Source organism: Typopeltis vanoorti, chromosome 15 (assembly GCF_054136105.1).
Source record: "Typopeltis vanoorti isolate ZY-2024b chromosome 15, IOZ_Tvanoo_1.0, whole genome shotgun sequence".
NCBI classification, from domain to species: domain Eukaryota; kingdom Metazoa; phylum Arthropoda; class Arachnida; order Uropygi; family Thelyphonidae; genus Typopeltis; species Typopeltis vanoorti.
In genome coordinates, this window is record NC_143563.1 from 55,558,947 (window position 1) to 55,581,224 (window position 22,278).

The 22,278-nt window shown below is 35.6% G+C and overlaps 1 protein-coding gene across 1 annotated transcript in view; it reads left to right on the plus strand.

Moving 5' to 3' along the window:
* LOC150098772 (transmembrane protease serine 9-like) overlaps nt 1–21,642 on the plus strand; it is a 45,013-nt gene extending 23,371 nt beyond the window's left edge. The window contains exons 6-11 of the mRNA XM_090405748.1: nt 1,549–1,636; nt 6,293–6,381; nt 13,220–13,326; nt 16,184–16,455; nt 18,057–18,208; nt 21,481–21,642. Coding sequence (XP_090261874.1) covers nt 1,549–1,636; nt 6,293–6,381; nt 13,220–13,326; nt 16,184–16,455; nt 18,057–18,208; nt 21,481–21,642 — 870 coding nt within the window. The remainder of the gene's footprint in view (nt 1–1,548; nt 1,637–6,292; nt 6,382–13,219; nt 13,327–16,183; nt 16,456–18,056; nt 18,209–21,480) is intronic.
* Nucleotides 21,643–22,278: the final 636 nt, after the last annotated feature.

Genomic DNA, 22,278 nt, shown 5'->3' on the forward strand with positions numbered 1-22,278 from the left:
CGGAGGCGCCAATGAAGACGCAAGTACAATGAAAGTTCAAGGCATTTCTTGAGTAGGCAGGGAGTCGTTACAATAAGCTCGTCAACCTACAGAGCCTGTGTAGCTCAGTGGATGTGGCGTTTGCACACCACAGCGCTTGGCCGCACGAAGGAAGGCTTGGTTTCGAGTCTAGTCGGCGACTAGAGGAAATTTTTCTAAGCTTTTTTTCGACCGGTTCCAGAGTTAGTCGATCTCTGGCACGGGCAAGCAGGTTTTTCCTCCCGGAAACTCGGGTTTTTCGTCCTGTAAACTCAAGAAAATCGACCGTAGAACCCACATTATTTCAGACATTAAAAAGAAAAATATATATATATTGTGTTAGGGTTAGGGACCACGAGATGGCGGCACATTTGAGCCGTCTCTCTTCACTGCGTACCGCTTAATTAGTGATAGCCTTGGGCCATCTGTCTCTGATTGGGTACCAGTGGAGATTGAACTGCCCACTCAGTCTCCAAAAGTTAGATAGGGCTAAATGGCCTCGCCTACTCCCGTATACGGGAATAAAAAGGCGTTAGCTTAGCCCGTTCAACATTAATGTAGAGCACGCTAATGGTGAAGAGAAGTCAAAATAACTACTGTAGACATTTTGGTTAAATTTAGATTTAAGAGTCGCTGTACTTTTTTATTCTTTTTGCGATGAATATAATATTTTCAATTTAAATTAACCTAGTTATTCCAGAGTCCACAAGCGAATCTATTTCTGGACAAAAAATAAATAAAAAGTCACCCTACATCTGACGCTACCATCCTTGTATATTTTCTCTAGAATATGTAATAATTTCTTTTCGTTTTCAGGAAAAAAAGATTGCATCTTCTTATGTATTTTCTTTTCAAATCGATGACGTTATTTACAAAGAATGCAAAAATTTTTCTCCGTAAGACTGATTGAACTGTTCACTTCCCATCCGCCACACTTCATTGACAATTTAGGCAACGAAGCGTATCGGATGCTCCAATATAATCTGTCAGTTGTCCTCAAACTTAACAGATCCGAAAATAGAAATGTATGTATTAGAGCGCGCCCGCACGCACACACATACACACGAGCGTACATAGTGGATATATTTTCACCAGTACTAAATTCTTCCCCGGTGACAAATTGATAAATATCTCTTAGTTAGTTATTATCTCAGCTTTTTGTTGTTATTTAGAAATCTTTTCTTAAAAATTATTATATTAAGGAGGATGGCCTTGTGTTGGAAAGAACTGGATTCAAGTCCCATACAGAACGAAGAACCCTTCTTCAAATGAAGATGAGTTAGCGTGTTTCATACGGATGTGACAGGTTATTATTATTATTATTATCAGGGAAAAAAACTTGAGTTTCTTTCATAAGCGCACACACACACACACACACACACACACAAAGAAATAAATTGAATTAGAATAGAATTAAAAAAATTAGCCCCGCCCTCTACAATGGGCTCTCAGCCCATACTTGAGAGAAAGAGAATACCTGAGAAGGAAACTTTTTTTTGTTTGTTTTATTTATGTATATTTTTACTGTAGTCTTTCAAACGCCGCTGGCCTCTGATTTTGATTCATCTTGGAGCGTATTCGGAATCAAGAAAGATGGTATTCAAATTAGCAAAATATAGTAAAAGTCCAGTACGAATCACTGTCATCAACTTTGAAAAATGTTTTAAGGAAAAATAGGGAAAAAAATTTACGGAAGACCAAAAATCATTTGGTAGTCCTTACAATACGCATATAATTCTAGATATGCATAAAATTCTCACTTATCTGGGATGAGGGATGAGTTTATCCGTGTAGAGGAGCATAAAAATAACATAGTTGGTTAAGTTAAGGGGATAATAAATCCCTCATTATTTTAAAGCCAGATACGAAACTCGGAGATCGAAAGCTAAGAGTTTCATGCCGAAGAACTATCGGCGAATCCAAGCGTAAGTCAACACCTGGGTGGTACAACACTACGGCAACTCGAAGCAAAGGTGGAGCAAGCTCCATCACTATCCTCAATATTTTCTCATAATGTAAAACGCAGCTCCTAGGAGATGTATTACTGTTTTACATTATGAGGAGAGGTCCCTACCCAGACCGGTTTCGACCTTTATTGAGGTCTCATCAGTGAGTAGGTAGACCTGGATAATACCAAGGTGTTTAAGTGAAACGACCTTACATATACCCCTACTAACGAATTGCCAGACCGGTGTACCCATATATTATTATTACTACGATAAAGAGCCAAGAGGCTATTTTTCCGGCAGCATAAATTAAGTTAATGGGATAATAAATTCGGTTCACTTAAACTTTGATATTATTCAGGTCTACCTACTCACTGATGAGACCTCAAAGGTCGAAACCGGTATGGGTAGCAACCTCTCCTCATAATGTAAAACAGTAATACATCTCCTGGGAGCTGCGTTTTACATTATGAGAAAATATTAAGGATAGTGATGGACCTTGCTCCACCTTTGCTTCGAGTTGCCCTAGTGTTGTACCACCTAGGTGACTTATGCTTGGACTCGCCGATAGTTCTTCGGCATGAAACTCTTAGATTTCGATCTCCGAGTTTCTTATCCGGCTTTAAAATAATGAGGGATTTATTATCCCCTTAACTTAATTTACGCCGCCAAAAAAATAGCCTCTTGGCTCTTTATCGTAGTAACATAGTTGGTTGCATGTGACGTCACTGGACGCCGTATAGTCACTCCCGTCCATGGTGCTTTGTGTGTGTGTGAAGCCTTCCGCTAGAAGAAGGAGAAGTAGTGGTAGGGTAGCAGATGCCCTTTTACACAGAAGTAGTAGGACAATCACAAACATCCATGCCCTCGGCGGGAAATTTGAATCCTCAGCCTCTTGGCTGGAAAGTGAATGTGCTAACCACTCAGCCAACCATGGCTATAATGATATAGAATTCTTTATTTTATATATAAAACTAGAACGTCGGTACACTAAAATTATAAATTATGCATAGGGTAGCTGAATCGTTTTACAAGTGTGGACAAAAATCAATTTAGCATTTCTGAAATCATACATATTTTCAAAATGAAAAATATTAAGCAAAATATGTTAAAATAAATGCATGACAATATTACAAAATAGAATTTATGAGAGTATATCTATCTCTATATTTTTTCGACGCATGAATTGCCTCTAAATCTAATTTATTTGTTATATCATTTGCCATCCTGTGATCGAATAATTCTTGGAAGAATGGACCACTACAGATAATTTAAAAATAATAATAAATAAATAAATAATCTAATGCCTTTTTTTATTCTCCAAGGGGAGTAAGTCGATGAACAGTGAGCCAGTCTCCATTCTTAATCATCAATGACATCTAAGCACATGGTTACCGATGATTTTAAGACATCTGGAGCGAGAGTATTTAGATAACTGCCTGCAGTCTTTTGATTCTTAACCTTATCGAGTGGTGTAGCTAGGGGGGGTGCGGAGGGGGAAATCCTCCTCGGGCGGCACTTTTCACGTGAGACAATTTTATTTTTCGACGATTATTCTATGTATGTTAACTTAGTAATTTTATTATTTAATTAATAATTAGTTTTCAACAACTATACTTACAACTAAAATAAACATGGTGTTTTAATTTCTTTCCCTACGTCGTTTTCACTTTTTATAGTATTTTTCGTGTGTATTGAGAGGGGCGGCAAACTCAGGGACCACATCAGGCGACAAAAGCGCTAGCTACGCCACTGACCTTAACTGGTATATTATTGTTTAAAATATGGAGTTCTACTGTCGATTTTTCCAAGTTGAGAGATAAAAACCAGAATTTCCGGGAAAAAAAATCTACTTATCAGGACTAAACATCAACTAATTCGAGAATCCTCATGAAAATAAATGTCAAAGTTGAACTAGTAGGTGACTACAATCAAACCCCTATAACGTTTTTTTTTTGGGGGGGGGTCTCACGTTATCGAGCAGTAACGCTGCTGAAAACTAAAAAAGCGAACATTCTATTAAAAAAACTGCCTCTTGCAGTGCTAAGAAAGCTCTCAATACGATGCATGTACAGATTTCGAAATAAATACTAAAATTTTGTCATATATAATACGCCATGTGAACATTTTTGGTACCCTCCGAAATCTTGCTTTTTGATAAGGTACCAGAAGTTAATATATTTAATATTTAATTTGTATATAAATGACACTGGAAAGGGTTTAAACGGTGATGACACAAAGTTGGGGAGAATTGTGAAAAATAAAGCAGATGTTCTAGCTTTGAAAGTACCTACATAGACTGTTTGAATGGGCAAGTGTTTGAAGATGTCAGTTTAATGTTGCAAATTGTAAGGTTTTAAAATTTGGGAAGCAAAGATGGGATGCAGAATTTAGGATATTTTAGAAAAGGTGGAAGAGATGAAAGATCTGGGGGTGATGGTGGATAGGGAGTTGAAATTTCCTGGACATAAAATTGAGAGGACAGTACAGTGGATTATGGGAATGATGCAGAGAACACTGACGTGTAGAATGTTTTGATTCCATTGTACAAGGCTTTGATCAGGCAGCATATGGATTACTGTGCAGAGATTTGGTCGCCTTGTTTTCGAAATTACGATGAGTTGTTGGAGAGGATTCAGAGACGATTCACTAGATTGGTTTCTGGTCGCTAGAGTGTGGAATGTGAGGACAGATTCAGAGAATACAAATTACAGAGCCTAGTGGATAGAAGAAAGAGGGGAGATGTGATCGAGACGTATAAGTTGGTAAGGGGTAATTACCAGATTAACATGCATGAGATTTTTCATAGAATATCTGGAGATAGGGGGAGAATGAGAGATCATCCCTTGAAGCTGTATAAGGCGGGCATGAACAAGGAGATGAGACGTTTTTCTTTTTTTTTTTTGCATGGAGAGCGGTGAGTGTAGGGACAGTGAATGCATTTAAGTGAAGATATGGTGAGCTCTGCATGTGAGGTGGGACCCCCTGCGATGAGTCTCTTGATCTATGGAGGTCTGTTGACAACAGCAATAATAATAATAATTACAAGAAATTCGCTTTCACGCAATATCCCACAGTTCCGTGGAGCTGAGCTCACATGTGGGTATCCATAGCATTTATTCACACTGTCCACATCTTTGGCTGGATCTAACTGTGAATTAAAATAATTTAAAAAAGTAAAAAAAAAAAAGAAAAAAGAGTACAACTATGGATCATAATGAAAGTCAGAGATGTAACTGTCATATGGGGAAACCTCTACAAAAAAAAAAAATCTCAAAACGTCACAGGGCAGGTGAAGAAAGCTTGTTGTATGGGTGAAACGAAAAAATCACACTTTCGCCACTTACAAAAACGAAAAAAAAAAAAAAAATGAAAATAATAGAAATATCTGCTAGTAGCATATAATACACTTGACAAAATCGAATTATAGAATATAATACCTTTAACACTGGCCTGATCGCAGGAGAATTATTAGTGTATTTACCACAAACATTGTATTTGTTTAACGAAAAATTATGTCTTTCATTGTAAAACTAGAACCTTCTCTTTTGTGCTATTAGACAAGATTAACACTTCATATCTAGTGCTATGCAATAAACAATAATCCCAGTTAATAAAACACACTTTTGAGGGATATAACTTCTATAAAGTGAAACAGCTAGTGTGCTTCGTTCTTTTATAAAACAAAATCAACAAGAGTTAAATAAATAAAAATAATAATAACAGATAAATTCTCTCATGCGTTACGGAGATATCGAAAACCCACACACAGATACCGTCTATACACACACACATTTCTTATTTTCATTACATTTCTTCTGTTTTCTAACATTTGAATCTTGAAGAGTGGAGTGTGCCGAATAACTATTGTGTGATAATTGCAGCAATATCTTCTTACCACACTGTTACGTTATACTTAAACCGTGTGGTAAACCTGTAAGCAATGGTGGTCTAAAAGGGCTGTCATTTGTGGCTTAATGTATTTTTTATTCGATTGTGTACTCCCCCCCCTCCTCCCCTCTAATTCACACTCTACTTGATTCTTCTGCAACCCACCACTGCCAGTCTCTCTCTTTCTCTCTGTGTTTTAATCTTTTTCCTGTTAACAGCTATCACTCGTACGTTTGATAGAACTTTTCTCACAGTTCACTTGTTCATAGTACAACCTTGCATCAGTTCATCATGACTGCTGTAGTGATTCTGAAAGCGATTCTGTTAGCAATATTATTCATCTTGTCTAGAGGTAAGGTGATACTTAGGATCGCGTGCATTTTGAGAATGGACTAAAACTCATAAAATGTCTATCAACTTTTTTTTTTTTTTTTCAGAATATGATATTTACACGGAACTAGAAAGCGATTTAGAAAAGAGAATATTTGGTGGATTCGAAGCTCCTAAAGGGAACTTTCCCTGGCAGGTGAGTTCTTAAATATTCTAAATGATATCTATATGGTCTAAGTATAGTTCAATTCTATTATGAAAGCTGCCTTAATATAATTGTATGCGAATTTGCAATTGTAAGCCAAACTATCATATGGAACTTTTGTGTTGTTGTTTTTTTAGGCATGGATTATTATAACCATACGTTACGTTTACAAAGAGAACATGTTCTATATTATACGGTTAGAAAAGTTACGCGTAGTTTCTGGGGGGGGGGGGGGTTCTTAACCCGCTTATTATTATTATTATTATTATTATTTTATTGACATAATTGATACACAGTCAAAACAAGATATCATATAAATAAAAATTTGACAGGTGATTCAGAACAATTCAGATTCTACCCAAGAATCTAAGAATAGTCCGTCAGGTAGCGTCGTAAAATATGGACTGTTCCAAGTAATGCTGTTTTTTGTAGGCCATATGGGGTCCCTTCATTGATGTTTAATTGCTGTAGATAGTTGGATAGCTTCTTTGAAGTTGCACCAAGTGCACCGATAACTATTGGGATGACTTTGGTGTGTTTAAGTCACGGCCTACCAACTTCGATTGCCAGATATCTAAATTACTAAATATCTCGATATTTAGTCATTTTTTCAATTTCTTTGCTGTTAATGTTGTTATCACTGGGTACTGCAATACCGATAATCCAAACTTGTCGATAATTCGACAGGTTTGGATTATTGTGATATCAGGTCTATTTCCAAATGCTGATCACTTTGTATTCTAAAGTCCCAGAGAATTTTTGCTGTTTCGTTTTCCAATACCGTCTCTATTTTATGCTGCCACCAGTTATCAGAAGTAGCAAAGCCATATTTTTTGCATACATGCCAATGAACTATTTTGGCCACTTGATCATGGCGGTATTTATAGTCAGTTTGAGCTATTTTGCTTCAGGAACTGATTAGATGTTTTACGGTCTCATCTTTCTGGTCGCACAACCTGCATTTGCTCTTATTATTGATGTTCAAAATTTTTGCTTTGATTGCATTATATATTGCATTATATATTATTATTATTAAACTTTTTTTCGTAAGTGACCTATTTATCCCTATGGAAATGGCATTTATAATGCTAAGCAGCCGGATAAGATAGCAACTTATCCGGCGACTAGAGGAACTTTTTTTTAAGTCTTACTTCGACCGATTCCCGAGTCAGTTGATCTCTACGGACAAATAAAATTTTTTCTTTCGAAAACTCGGGTTTTTAACCGCAGAATTCAAAATATTTGACCGTATATATTCACACAAAATATTCACACTGTTTAAAACAATATATAATGTTTGAGTTAGAAGCAACGAGATGGTCATAGCTGTCCGCTGTACTCTCCTCCTCGTGTACCAATTAAAATCATTAATAGTCTTGGATTAGCTATCTGTGTGAATGGATATATATGTAAAGAAATTGGCTTCTCCCAGTTTCCAAAAGTTAGTTAGAACTAAAAGGCATGCTCTTATAAAATACGTTAACAGATTTATTATTATTATTATGAGTCTTTTCCTGGAATGGTAGGCCTCTGAACGGTGCAAAAATTTACACAAATGAAATAATAGTTGTCTTTATATTTGAGATGGAAATAACTGAAATAAATCATATGTTGTTTCATTTCCTAAATGAAATTGGAGGAGAAACTCTTTTAGCTGCAACTTTTTTTGGAAATAGGCAGCAGGTTTCCACCGGTAGATGAGCTCAATTCTACTGGCGATTTGTGTGAACAAGAGTACGACACAAATAACTGTCACCATCTCGTGTTCCTTTGCCATAATTGCTATCAGCGTATAAAATACTGTCAGTTCTACAGTCAAATTTATAAAATGCGAAGTTAAAAATCCGTATTTTCAGAAAGGGAATGGCTACCTGCTTCTGCCAAAGATATTCTGACTCCTAAACCGACTTAAAAATCTAGAAAAAAATTTCTTCGAGTCATTTAAATGGATTCGAACTCATAACGACCATTCTGCCAATCTAGCATCATGGAAGTTACCACGACATAAAACTGTTCCAGTTCAAATTATGAATTGATTTCTGAAAACGTTTAATTGTGTTTCGATGTGGCCATGTATGCAACGTAAGGTTTGTAAATGTTAACATTTAGATTTTCAAACCCTCCCTTCTTCCTCGTTAACTTTGATTTTTTTTTTTTTTTGCTTTCGCTGAATATATATTATAATATCATTATAATTATTGTTATTATCACGTACATCTATATACAGTACTATTATTTAACTTCTATATGTAACAGAACTAGAACTTCTCATTTCACTCAAGCTTGCTTCTCGTAACTAAAGAAAACTAAAATCTCTTTTAAGGATCTTGTGATTTAATTAGAATGAAGAACTATAACGGATAAAAAACAGAAAGGCCATAGAGAACATAGATATTCATGGGTTCAACAATGGTAATTTGTATAGAGGACAAACAAGCAATTGGCGCTTGCTTATGCTCCATCTGGAGTTAAGAGAACAAATGAAATTCTCTATCTTTGTAATAGATTTAATTGGCAATGGCACAAATTAAAAATTGCTGATTTAGTTATGCCGTATATAGATATGTGATATGCATGCACTTTAATCAAGAGAAGTTACAGAAGTATACTAATGGTATTCACTGAAGTAAATATTAAGAGTTTTTTTTTTCTTTATACGGCCAAAACGATTATGTATTACTCCAAAACAGCAGCATTTTAGACTTGAATTACTCCACATAAGGAGTAATTCAAGGGGAATGGGAATAAACGTGAACAAAAATCGATAGTTTATATTGGTGATACTTTTTTATTTTCTGTTTTTTTACAAGAACTACTTCGGGATCTTCGATGCACTAATCTCACCATGTACTATCTCATGTTTAATACTGCATACAATATTTATTTTGTACAAAAAAGAAATCAATAAAGAGATCAAGGCAAGTTATGCATAGCATACCAGAAATGTTGCAGTTAAAGGGGAAAAAATCTAACGCTAAAAAAAAAAAGTTGGTTTCATTAACTTTAGTTGCCAGCTGTGATAAACAGGATGTATTGCTGTTTCTGATGAGTATTTTTTGATTCGAAGTCAAGACTGAGCACTTACAATTTTTCTGTTACCGAATTAAAATCAGGACGAATAGATTTTTTTTTATTTCATTTAATTTTATTTTGTATGAACAAGGAAATTGATGGAGACGAAATTGATACTTTGCATTCGAGTAACTTGAGGAAAACGTAAATTCAGTGAGTTATGACGACCTAAAAATGTCATTTTTCCCACAACACTGTGATTGATCCCATTCGTTTTCTTTGAAAACTGCTGTGGCCATCAGAATAGCAGGATTATCATATACGTCGTAATTCCATTAACGTTAAGTTAAGACTTCATCGAGCCTGTGTAGCTCAGTGGATGTGGCGTTTGCATACCACAGCGCTTGGCCGCACGAAGAAAGACTTGGTTTCGAGTCTAGTCGGCGACTAGAGGAAATTTTTCTAAGCCTTTTTTCGACCGGTTCCCGAGTTAGTCGATCTCTGGCACGGGCAAGCGGGTTTTTCCTCCCGGAAACTCGGGTTTTTCGTCCCATAAACTCAAGAAAATCGACCGTAGAACCCACATTATTTCAGACAATAAATATATTGTGTTAGAGTTAGGGACCACGAGATGGCGGCACATTTGAGCCGTCTCTCTTCACTGTGTACCGCTTAATTAGTGATAGCCTTGGGCCATCTATTCTCTGATTGGTACCAGCGGAGATTGAACTGCCCACTCAGTCTCCAAAAGTTAGATAGGGCTAAATGGCCTCGCCTACTCCCCGTATACGGGAATAAAAAGGCGTTAGCTGATTTTTTTTTTTAAGACTTCATCACCAAGTTACTGATTTAGGGCCACAACCAAAATGAATGCTTAATAATGGAAGTCTATGACATCGCTCTAAATTTGAGTTAAATGAAGTGCCAACGCAATATATTGCAATCATTGGAATAGCAAAGAAAAAGAGAACACCGGAATACCAACGGGAATACCTTTTAGATCTGAAACATCTGTGCGAAACATCTAATCCGTTCTATTAGTATTAGAGCAATTTTTCAAAAACAACAAAAAATTAAATTGGATGACATAAATGTTTTAATAATAGGAAAATGTGATCTATTTAATTTTTGATACTAAACGTCTTCCATAAAAAAAAAAAAAATCATAAGTTAAAACAGCGCTAAATGTTTCCCAGCAAAGGCTGTTGTGTATCATGAATGAACCAAGCCTATTAGTCTCTTCTGAATACAGTAAAGTCAACTTGAGAAACCGATTACAGCTGACGTTCATTGTAATCTGTACCTCTGGAGCTTTAATGTGATTTTTCAATAGTCAAATGCTCGAATTTGACATGAATCAAATTCGTCCATTTCTAGAGGAAACCGGTACTAGTACATGTAACTAATATGAAATAGGTTTAAAATCGGTTTTTATATTTGTGTGTGCGGGTGAGTAAATACAGCGCAGCACCGGAAAAAAAACATAACTCAACGGACACAATACCAAACTGACTAATTTCTGCTGAATAAAAAATATCAAGGAAATTAATAATACTACAATATTCAAACGCGACACGAGATTCACCATCCCACCTTTAGGTTGTTGTCCTGAGTAAGTGCTCAGGACAACGAGTGTAAGTGCTCAGATCTAACTTATCTTCTCCTTCATGCTTATTCCCGAATAACACCTTTTTAAATAATAAAAATAAAATAAAAATAAATTTATTTTATTTTTATTTTCTATGCATATTTATACACAAACGCTTAACAATCCGACATGTTCAACTGTGCTAAGTTAGATAATCATTATATGGATTTTTAAACTATTCCACTATAACCTAATTATAAAAGTTTCTAATTGCTATTCCAGGTATTTTCAAGGCTTAAAAAAAAAAAAAAAAAAAAAACCCTTCCCATGTTCTATTCTCTTTATCGCTTCTCATTTTATTATGCTATCAAAAGTAGATCCTCGTTCAGCTAAGTGCCAAATTCATTCATTTTTTTTTTTTGTTGTTGTTATTTTTTTGAACGAATCGTAATTCAGAATTCAAAATAACTTTCCATCATAATAGATAATAAATGCTTTTCATTGTCCACTTGTGAGATTTGCCCTGTTTGTTGCTCTCAAGTGGATTGAAAAAGTCCTTCTCAGACCACAGCGATCTCTTTCCTGACAGACTGCCTTAGGGCCACAATAACGTCTCTTATATATGCAAAGCGTTTTTTTTTTTTTTTTTTTTTTTTTTTTACCTCTGATTAAACACCCGGGATATCTCAATCTTTTGAAAAACCAGTCAGCTCTGCTGTTTTCAAACTCCCAGCCAGACGGGAACCTCCAATAAGCCCTTTATCGAACTCCGAAAGATTCTTTGTTTTTCCCATTGTGATCAACACTATTGACGATTACTGACCAGTAGCATTCTTAAATAGTTGCCTAGAATACGTGGTGACTCACGTGACCAAGTAATTTGCATATACGTTGCGTAAGTGACGCTTACGTATATCTGCATAAAGGCTTCTTATTCAGTAGACAGTATGTGCACGATCTCTTCACACACTTTATGAATCTTTGCTGAACCTTTGATTCCATTGATATCCATTCAAAACCTTGATGAGCAAAGCTGAGAACCATAATTCAATATTGGCCCTGGCCTAAAACCTGTATACAGTATAATAACTTTCTTTCTTATAAGCGCGAAGCCTTCTTTTAATTAAATCTACAATAAGGGAATGACTTTTATTGGTTATTTTGCTAGTTGAAAATAATAATAAGTATGACTTCTACAAAATTTTGCAAGCTTAGATCAATTGCTGACATCAGTGTGAATTTTATGAACAGATGCATATATTTTTAAAATTACGCGTGATAGTAGTTAACTTACAGGATTTCTTTACTTTATGAACTCAACATTGGTATATGAAAACCCAAAAATTAAATTTATTAAATATCTGGTTTATTTTTAGATCTGTTAATTTTTACTGTAAACGTTATACAAATGTATATATAAAATAAAATAAAAACGATTCATAAACAATTCTTCGACCCACAGTTTGGATGTCGCGTTTCCAAACAATATTTTCAGTAATTCGCCATACGAATTCACATTTCAATCGCAAAGCATAGTTATGAGAACATCTCTGAAAAACATTTATGTGACATTTTATAAGCTCATCTTAGTGTTTACTCGTATCCTACAACAATTGACCCAACCATGAATAACTATACGCTATGAATACCCACAGATTCTCCAAGTAACAGATTAATGGTTCGAATCTTACCATGGGCATGGATGTATGCGAAAGCGTGTGGGAAACGAACTGCATTACCACGAGAACTGAATCCATGCTTAATGCGAGATTGAAGCCGCAGCTTATTGGTGGGAGAGTGCGCACTGTCTACTTAGTCAAGCAGAGCGGCGAATTTAATTCGTAATGTAAATTATTGCTCTTATCTCCGATTCATCTTCATCGTCAGTTTTACGTTTGTAAGGTCTTTGTGACCATTGTTGAAATGGCATTTGCATCCAGAGCGATAGGCTTCCGGAAGCAAGACCGTTCTAAGTTCGATTCTATTCGCCAACTAGAGGAACTTTTTAAGTTTTTCTTAGAACGATTCCCGATTTATTCGATCCGTGACATGGCCAGCAGGGATTTTTCTACAACAAACTCATTCTAGTTTTTAATTGCGCAACTCACGAAAATTATCGACAAACCAGCTTTGGGATTGTGATTATCAAATACGATTTATCTCTTCTAAATTTCTAATCAGATGCTGTTTTAGAAATGCTGCTTTAAAACTGTGAAATTTTATATGCAGGTATCATTGCGACTACATCACAATCTTTACGGAGTTTTTGATCACTGGTGTGGAGGTGTTCTGATCAGTTCTCAATGGATATTAACAGCGGCGCATTGCGTAGCTCAGTAAGTATATTTGGTTTTCTTTCCCCTTTTTAAAATGTATTTATTATTGTTATTTAAAATAAGAGATGCTCTTGAAATGAACGTATTCACTATCCTGCTTGTCTTTATAATTGCATTTAGATCCAGGATGACCCAAACTTAGCAAAACGCAAACTTACTTCTGATTAAATTTATTTTATTTATTTTTTATTTCATTTTTAGCTAGTAGTTCATACGAATAATTGCCTGCTAGAGAAGTGAGAAGTCATGTATTGGTGTATCATTTATCATGCATATTTTCAAAGGAAAAAAAAAATTGCTTCAGGATACAGTAAAGAAATAGATACAATTATTATCCTAATTTTCGTTCATCTCATAACCGGAGGAGGAGGTACAGCAAGCTGGAATAAAGTAACAAAAAATTTTATGAATGTATTTTGACCGTATTAGTTACGGGATGGTAGAGTGAATAGCGTGCCCGTTCTCCAAATATCATAACAATCTGTAGGCATGGATGTTTGTGACCGTTGTGTTTATTATGTGTAGAAAGCGCACCTGCTACTCTAACACTTTTTTTTTTTCAGCAGAAACTTCACTCTCAACATCGTATGAGATACGTGAGTGACCATACGGCATCCAATGCATTAAAAAAATTACAAACGCATATACTGTAGGTTGCAAATGTATAGAGATGTCAAATTTGTAGGGGGGGGAAAGAAAATCGATCGCGAGTAAATTGTATTTGAATGTATAATTTTGCAAACTGGAATGCATTGCCAGTTTAACTTTCTTTTTTTTTTTTTTTTTTTTGTAATTATTATGACTTCTGCCTCAAGAGCATATATGAATATATGAATGTGACTATTCCCTCGATTTTTTTTTAGTCATTTTACTGGCTCACTGAGTTATTTTGTATTCCCCTTCTCTTGTATGCATTGTTTCGCTTACTAACTCCGCTATTTATAAGTTTAAAATACTTAAAAAAAAAAAAAAAAAAAGGATATTTCATGCTGAAATCAGTTAAAATTATAGAACAAAAATACACACGGGTATACGCTGCTCAAGAAGATAAAAATTCTTTAAGATATTTTGATATAAGTGCAAGCGTGGTCATCGCATTTGTACATTAAAAATAGGACGACTTGTTTTCTAGTTTTGTAGGGTCGGGGGAAGAGGGTACGTCCCACTACTCTAATAAATGAATAAATATTATTAGAACAAAAAATTCATATAAAGTTATAAATGCTATTTACGAAAAAAATAAATTTAAAAAATCCGCTAATGTCTTTTATTCCCTATAGGAAGTAGGCGAGGCCATTTTGGTCCTATCTAACTTTGGGAGACTGAGAGGGCAGTTCGGTCTCCACAGGTAGCCAATAACAGATAGGTGGCCCAAGATTATTATTAATTATGAACGACATCCAGCAAAATAATTCTACTGATAAATAAGAAAATTGAAATAAGTTTAGTTACATGAATCAGCTGATATTTCAATTGTGTATAACACAATTAAATACATTATCTTCCTTGTCCGATATTCTGTTTATGCATTGTAATACTAGCATATACACTGTTTGGAAAGAAATTAATGGACACCACAGTGTGAGGAACAAACAACCATGGCGCCCACTTAATAAGATGCAGGACCATCTTCCGCTGCAATGACTGCAGCAATCCTATGGGCATTCTTTCCATAAGCGTACGATAGCCATCAATGGGAATTTTGAACCACTGTTCCTGAAGGCATGTAATGACGTCCTAGACTGTTGTATGGAGATAACGTCCCTTGACCTCACCCGGCGCTCGAGGTTATCCCACAGATGTTCAGTAGGGTTGAGATCAGGGATCTGTGAAGACCAGTTAAGTGCGATAACGTTCATTTCACAAAAAAAAACAAAAAAAAAACATGGTTACATCAGAAGCCTTATGACATGGTGCATTGTCTTACTGAAAGAGACAATGGTCAGTTCCATGAAAACTTCAAAGTAGGAAGCATTGCATTGTCCAGAATGTTCAGACACCTCTCAGAATTCAATGTTCGTGGACCACAAACACAGGTCCGAGGCCGAACCAGCAAAAAATAGAACCATATCATCGCACCGCCGCTTCCGATTTTCATACTTGTGGTTACGGAATCTGGTAAGAGACGTTCACCGGACACTCGGCACACCCACATCCTTTCGTCTGCTCGGTAGAAGATACAGCGTGATTTGTCGCTTTATAACACAGTTTTCTAAGCTTCCATGTCCCACTGTACGAGTTCTTTGCACCCTTGAAGGCGACGCATGTTGGTTCAGGTAATGTAAGGTTTGCATATTGTAGGATTACCATGGAAACCCATGTGAGCCTTGGTTCTGAATGTTTTTGTGCAGATTCATGTTCCAGTCAAGGCACGGAATTCCGCATTCAACGTGTTGGCCGACAAATTGAAGATTTTCCATGTCATCCTTCGTAGCATCCTAAGGTGACGTTTGGTGAGTGTGGTGGATTGTCCACTGCGTGTAGCACTTGCTGTTGACTGCTGTCCTTTCTCAGTATGATATCACTGATTGTTGACATGGGATGGCCCAATTTGTCAACAATTTGCCAGACAGAGATAGGCCTGCAACATGTCATCCTACCACAAAGCCTCTTTCAAATTCCTTTAGTTCCCTTCTCTCAGCCATTTCACCTGAACAGAGTTGCACTGACCTGAGAGCATCATATTCCTGCAATTTTATACCGGTTACAAACCTGTGAGTCGTTACATGGCACAATGCATCTTGCCCATTGAGGGTGTCCGTTAACTTCTTTCCAATCAGTGTATTTATTGACTTACTGAACTAATATGAGTTCTAGTTTAGATAACAAACATTTTTCTTTCTTTTTTTTATTTAAGCCCTCGACTTCCACTGACAGAATCTCATTTCTGGACAATAAGAGCTGGTGAGCATAACTTAAAAATACAGGAAGGAAGCGAACGAAAATATAAAGTTTCTCAAGTAACTTATCATCCCCAGTTTCGTGGTTATAATAACGACATTGCTATGATCAAGCTAACAGAGCAAGTAGTAGAAAGTAGTTTTGTGAGACCCATCAAACTACCACAAATTAACACAAAATTTGAAAGTATGAATTGCGTTGCTTCCGGTTGGGGGAAAATTAATTATGGTAAGTCAGTTTTATGATTTTAAAGTTCAATTTTTTGAATGAGAATTAATGCATGAACTTATGTAAATTTATGAAATATCATGTAAATACATAAACATGACATAAAATAAACATTACAAATAATGTTCAAATACACGACATTTAATATATTCCATTTTAATCAAAATGAATGCAAATTCATAACATGAAATTTAATTGTCAATTGAATGAAATATATTAATATTTTTTATTAATATTAATTTTAATATTTGCAGAGGTTATTATTAGAGCCTGTGTAGCTCAGTGGATGTGGCGTTTGCATACCACGGCGCTTGGCCGCACGAAGGAAGACTTGATTTCGAGTCTAGTCGGCGACTAGAGGAAATTTTTCTAAGCCTTTTTTCGACCGGTTCCCAAGTTAGTCACTCTCTGGCATGGGAAAGCGGGTTTTTCGTCCCGTAAACTCAAGAAAATCTGTCTGCCGTAGAACCCATATTTATTATTATTTGACACCTCCAGGGAGTCCAAAGACTCATCGAGGGAGGACACCTGCTCTACAATTTCGTCTCCACCACTCAATCCTCCAACTGACCACAACTACAGTATACATACAGAAATACAAATAATAATAACAATAATACGGTAACTCGTAATTAATAATAATAAATAATATGGTAACTCGTATTATTGGTGGGCGGCGGCAGATGGCGTTGGTGTAGTTGTGGTCAGTTGGAGGATTGAGTGGTGGAGACGAAATTGTAGAGCAGGTGCCCTCCCTCGATGAGTCTTTGGACTCCCTGGAGGTAATAAATAAGATTATTCCGTTCACTAATCATAGGCTTATTTCCAAGTGAAGAAGACGATGATTTGTAGTTTAAACCGCCATCTCGTGGACCTAATCATAATACTCGTATTATTATTGTCTGTAATAGCATGAGTTCTATGATTCATATTTGTTTTTATTTTTTTAGAACCAAGACTAAAAATTCAAGTCTACAGAAGAAAAATCCTACCTTTCTCCATGAAACTTTGCCCACTCAGAAGACCGGCTGACTCCGGAAATGGCTAAAGAAAGGCCTAGAAAAAAGAAATTCTCTAGTTGGAGATTAGAATCGAATCTATTACCGTTTTCTTCGGGCGGCCCGTTTCATTAGCATAAAGGCATGCATATTTTTTTTTTTTTTTTTTTTTACCTAAAAGGTGGGCTTATATTACAGTTAATGAACAGTATTATCATACTTTAGTAGTTAAAATGTTATACTCGTAAAGGTTACCAACGTCTCGCTGACGGTCACAACGATGAGGCAGAAACGTCGAGTGTCTATTGCTAATATATCTTTATTTTCTAGAAAGTACTTTGATCAGATAAGTTTCTTACAATGAATTCGGTTCCTAGTTCAACATTTCGAGAGGGTTTTATTATTGGGTTTTTATTCCATAATAAAATTTAAAATGAAATAAAATAGCTTAGTTATGATTAATTTGAATCAAGCATAAATCCTTTCAGATCTTTTAGTAAAACAATTGAATAGTTCAACTGTATCTTCATAAATACATGACTATTAAAATAACAAGCACTACTCATTTTTTTTTTTTTTTCTTGCTGTTTATCATTGTTACAGAAAACAAACCATCTGAAGTACTTCATCAAGTCACGGTTACTGTTATGGAGAATTCTGTTTGTGAGGCAGTATATAGGAAAACCTACAATGTTCCTATTCGTGAATGGCATTTGTGTGCAGGAACATTAGAAGGAGGCAAGGGAACATGCCAGGTAAAACGTTTTCGCGCTTTCTCTTTCTCTCTCTCATTGATTATATATTTAATCACTTTTCGAAGTCATGAAAGAGGGGAAACAAATATAGTCATTTAGCTATATTTGTTTCAAATATAGCTAAATGACTATATTATATCAAACAATGAAAAAAATGGTGTGTGTATTGTTTGACATTACCAAGTAAAGATGCATTTTAAGCAATCAAAAACATTTACTCTGTATAAAAGATTAAGTAATGAATTTTTTAATAAATACAAGGCGTAACTAAAATTTTTCCATACCGAGCGCCAGATGGCACTACAGTAGTTAGTACAAACTCATCCACTACATGCTGATGGTATTGAATCTTCAGCGGTTATTCTCCTCTTCTTTCAAAGTTGCACTTGCATTATTGTCAAGCAATATATTGTAGAGTGTGACTGTGTTGTGCCTTTTGAGAATTTTCCTCGATTAAAAAAAAAAAACAATTTTTTTAATAGATAATCTTTATAAATAAAATGAAATATGCAGACTTATCTTTAGCAGGATTTTACAAACATCCATGCCTTAAGTGGAACGCGGACTTTTAGTGGTAAATGAGCAGTGACTATTTTATTCCAACTGGGCTACTGAGGTAGGCTATGCAAAGAGAAATAAAAAAAATTATGACCATAACTCTAACATTTCATTGGTTTTCCACATTCAAAAGTGAAGAGATGACTGTCGTTAGGTACGTCCATTGGCGATTGAAATGAATGAAATATAATTCAGATTAAGAAAGTCCACAAAAAAAAAAAATATGCTATCTACAATATAGCCAATCAGTGGAAATATCTCATCAGGATCATGCCAAAGCGTTTTTGTCCACAATCTGAACATGCATTAGTTTGCTACAAAATTCATACTTCGTCTGCTGAATAACCAGCAGGAGAATCGAATCATTATGTGACTGGGCATTCAGAAAAAATTGCAAAGTAACAAGATGTGGTATTCTTTAACTTTTTTTCCATTTTTTTTTTTTTTAATCCAGATTGGCTTGCACTGAATATAGCAAGATTTTTTGAGTGATCACACCTTGCATTGCTTTAAATGACAAACAATAAAGACTCATCTCATAAGAAATAGTACACGAAATGATTTTTTTCTAGAACACTGGATCATGTCTCGTATACAGACATTCTGAGCAAGCTCCCATCTTATGACGCTTAGTCAGGAGGGAATATTTAGACTCCTTAAATACAAAAGGCATTTTACTGTTGCTACAATATAATGAATACGCATTCGTGTGTGTGTTCTCAGAACTCAAACATCGTAAGCGTTAGTGATGTTATTGCTCAGTGTTTCCTTTTTTTTTTTCTCTCTCTCTCTCTCTTTTCTTATTGCGTATCACGACAGTTTTTTTTTTTTTTTTTTATCCGTGAAAAGTTTTTTACCATTGGAGAGATATCAGTTTTGTTTCCTCTGTTCTTCCAATTATCATCTTCTTTTTATACATTTTTCCAAGCCACCGTAGCTTAGTTGGTTTCAACGGGATAGAGCCCTTTTGTTGGAAAGACCTGGTTTCGATCCCATCTAGGACGTGAAGACCCCCTTTATCCGAGCCATTCAATTGAAGGCCAGTTAACCGAACTCATACGGGGGGGGAGGCGGAGATTTATCCCCCTGGGGTTTTTTGTTCCTCAACAGGCCAACTGGCTAGAACACACGCATTATAACCAATAGCTTTATATTGGTTTCATAACATGGTGCTGCATTCTGTTCGTATGAGCCTCACGACCGTTGTATCATCATACGCTAATTAACGCAAACTAACTAATTATACATTCCCCCCACTACTTTTTTTTTTTTGTCTGAGCAGTACATCGACATTTAACGTTGTACTGCTCAGACAAATAAAATCACAAGAACATCTGCAGCAAGTCCTTTATATGCTGATTACCCGTGTTTGTGAAATAAGAGTGAGCTGCATTTATCATTATATTCATCTCTACTTCTGTCTGATAATACCCAGATTCTCAGATCCACTAAATTATCTCTTGGAATTTATGTTTACATTTAGTGTCATTCCTCTTTTGATTTAGGTGTCACTCCATTCCTGAGCAATTATGCATTAATCCCAAATTCACTTTACTGTAGAGCACACAGCTATTTTGTTATTTGTGAATCCTACTTAATGGACGGAGATGTTTTAGCCTTTTAAGGCTGTTCTTTTGAGATGCTTCTCGATTTTCCGAGAGGGAAACTAAGATTTCCCAAAGATATTTTACCCTTCGGCAAAAAATCTGGAACCAGCTTAAAACAAAGGCTACTCTAATCAACGACCTAGCGTTATAGACACAAGCGTTATTTTCACAGAGCTACACAGCAACTGCACTCATTTAGTGAACTAAGAGAATCTTGGAACACTACTCCGGAGACCAAATCAGAACCTTTTCAAGCCACTTATCAATAAGCGGGATGCTAATCTTACATCGAGGAACAAAAAGCGTGTATGGTAAGAGAACAAAGCATTCCTAAAATCTATTCAGAAGAGAGATATTTCTTTTACCAACTCCACTTTCTATCACACAAACAGTCATTGCTTTTTGCCTCTCCCATAGGTAAAGACCTAGGTTCGGTTCCCTACAATTATGCAAAGAACCTTTATAAGAGTTTTTTTTTGCTGAAGATGAGTCTGGTCACTTATAGCGTTCCCAGGGTTGTTCCTCCTGGAAACTAGGAGCTTACATTTCACCAAATAGGCCTAAAGAACACATACAATTAACAGACACGATTCACGAACTTCATAGATTGGTACGTCGGAGGTCAACTAAACTGACCCTCTATCTTTCTACATTCCATCTGATTTATTAAAACTTCAGAAGCAAGTTCAATAAAGAATAACTTCAAATCCTCTAAGAATCCTTAATTTATTTTTTTTTTAAATACTCCATAAACCTATAATTCAACACTTTGGTTTAAAATATTTTCTGTCTTCAAAAATTTAGGCATAACGACCTTTTGGGGAATAAAAGTATACTTCGCGATTTTTTTAAAAAATACATTTTTAAACAGTCCACATAACAATACTATAATTATATCATAACAAAGAGCTCTCAGGTGATGGATGAAACTTGAGAGCTCTTTGTAATGGGTTCAGCAATACAAACGGGTTATAAAGAGAATTATGTAATTGGTTTATAAATATAAACCAGTTACGTAACACTGCTTTCCATGCTAATTATATTGAGCAAAATATTATAACTCAATGGTCTTACATGTCATTAACTTATTTTTAATTCGCTTTATAGGGAGACTCTGGGGGTCCTCTTCAGTGTATGCTGCCTGATGGAACTTGGGTTCTGGCTGGATTAACATCTTTCGGTTCTGGTTGTGCTAAGAAAGGTTTTCCGGATATCTATACACGAATCTCACATTTTGTTCCCTGGATTGAAGAAAACATGTTTTATTAACTGTAAAGTTTCAGCCGAGATTTGTGATACGTTGCTGTACTAAGATTTTTTTTCGATGAGACTTCAAATGGTTAATATGTAGCTGTGAATTAATCGCGATATATGCATGAACTATAACAAAAGGGGGGAGGGGATTGTATCTAAATACGATGGATATTAGCCTATTAGCTCCAAAGTAGATTCGAGATTCTGATCATTGTATTCATTTCAAAAGACTTTTCATGCACTTATGCATGTTAAGTGTCTGTTTCTATTGTATTCCACTTTTATCATAAAAAAAAAAGAAAATCGTGAAAAATTATAAGTGAAATTAACATTTTAATATATAAATTTGCATGCAGCATTTTAACTGTTTAACCATTTTAAGTCAATCTATCTAAGTAGCTAAGTAAAAAGCGTATCTTATTTGCCATCAACAGGCTGTAGATTCGAATTCTGCAGTAGCATGGTGAATAAAGGCCTCAGTGGATTTTTTAAAAAAATACATTTTTGAATAGTCCATGTAACAATACTATAATTATATCATAACAAAGAGCTCCCAGGTTAAAGGATGAAAACTTGAACTTGAGAATACTTGTGAAATTGTTTAGGTGGTTTTCACTATCCACTGAGATCAGTACCCTGCTTATTGGAGAC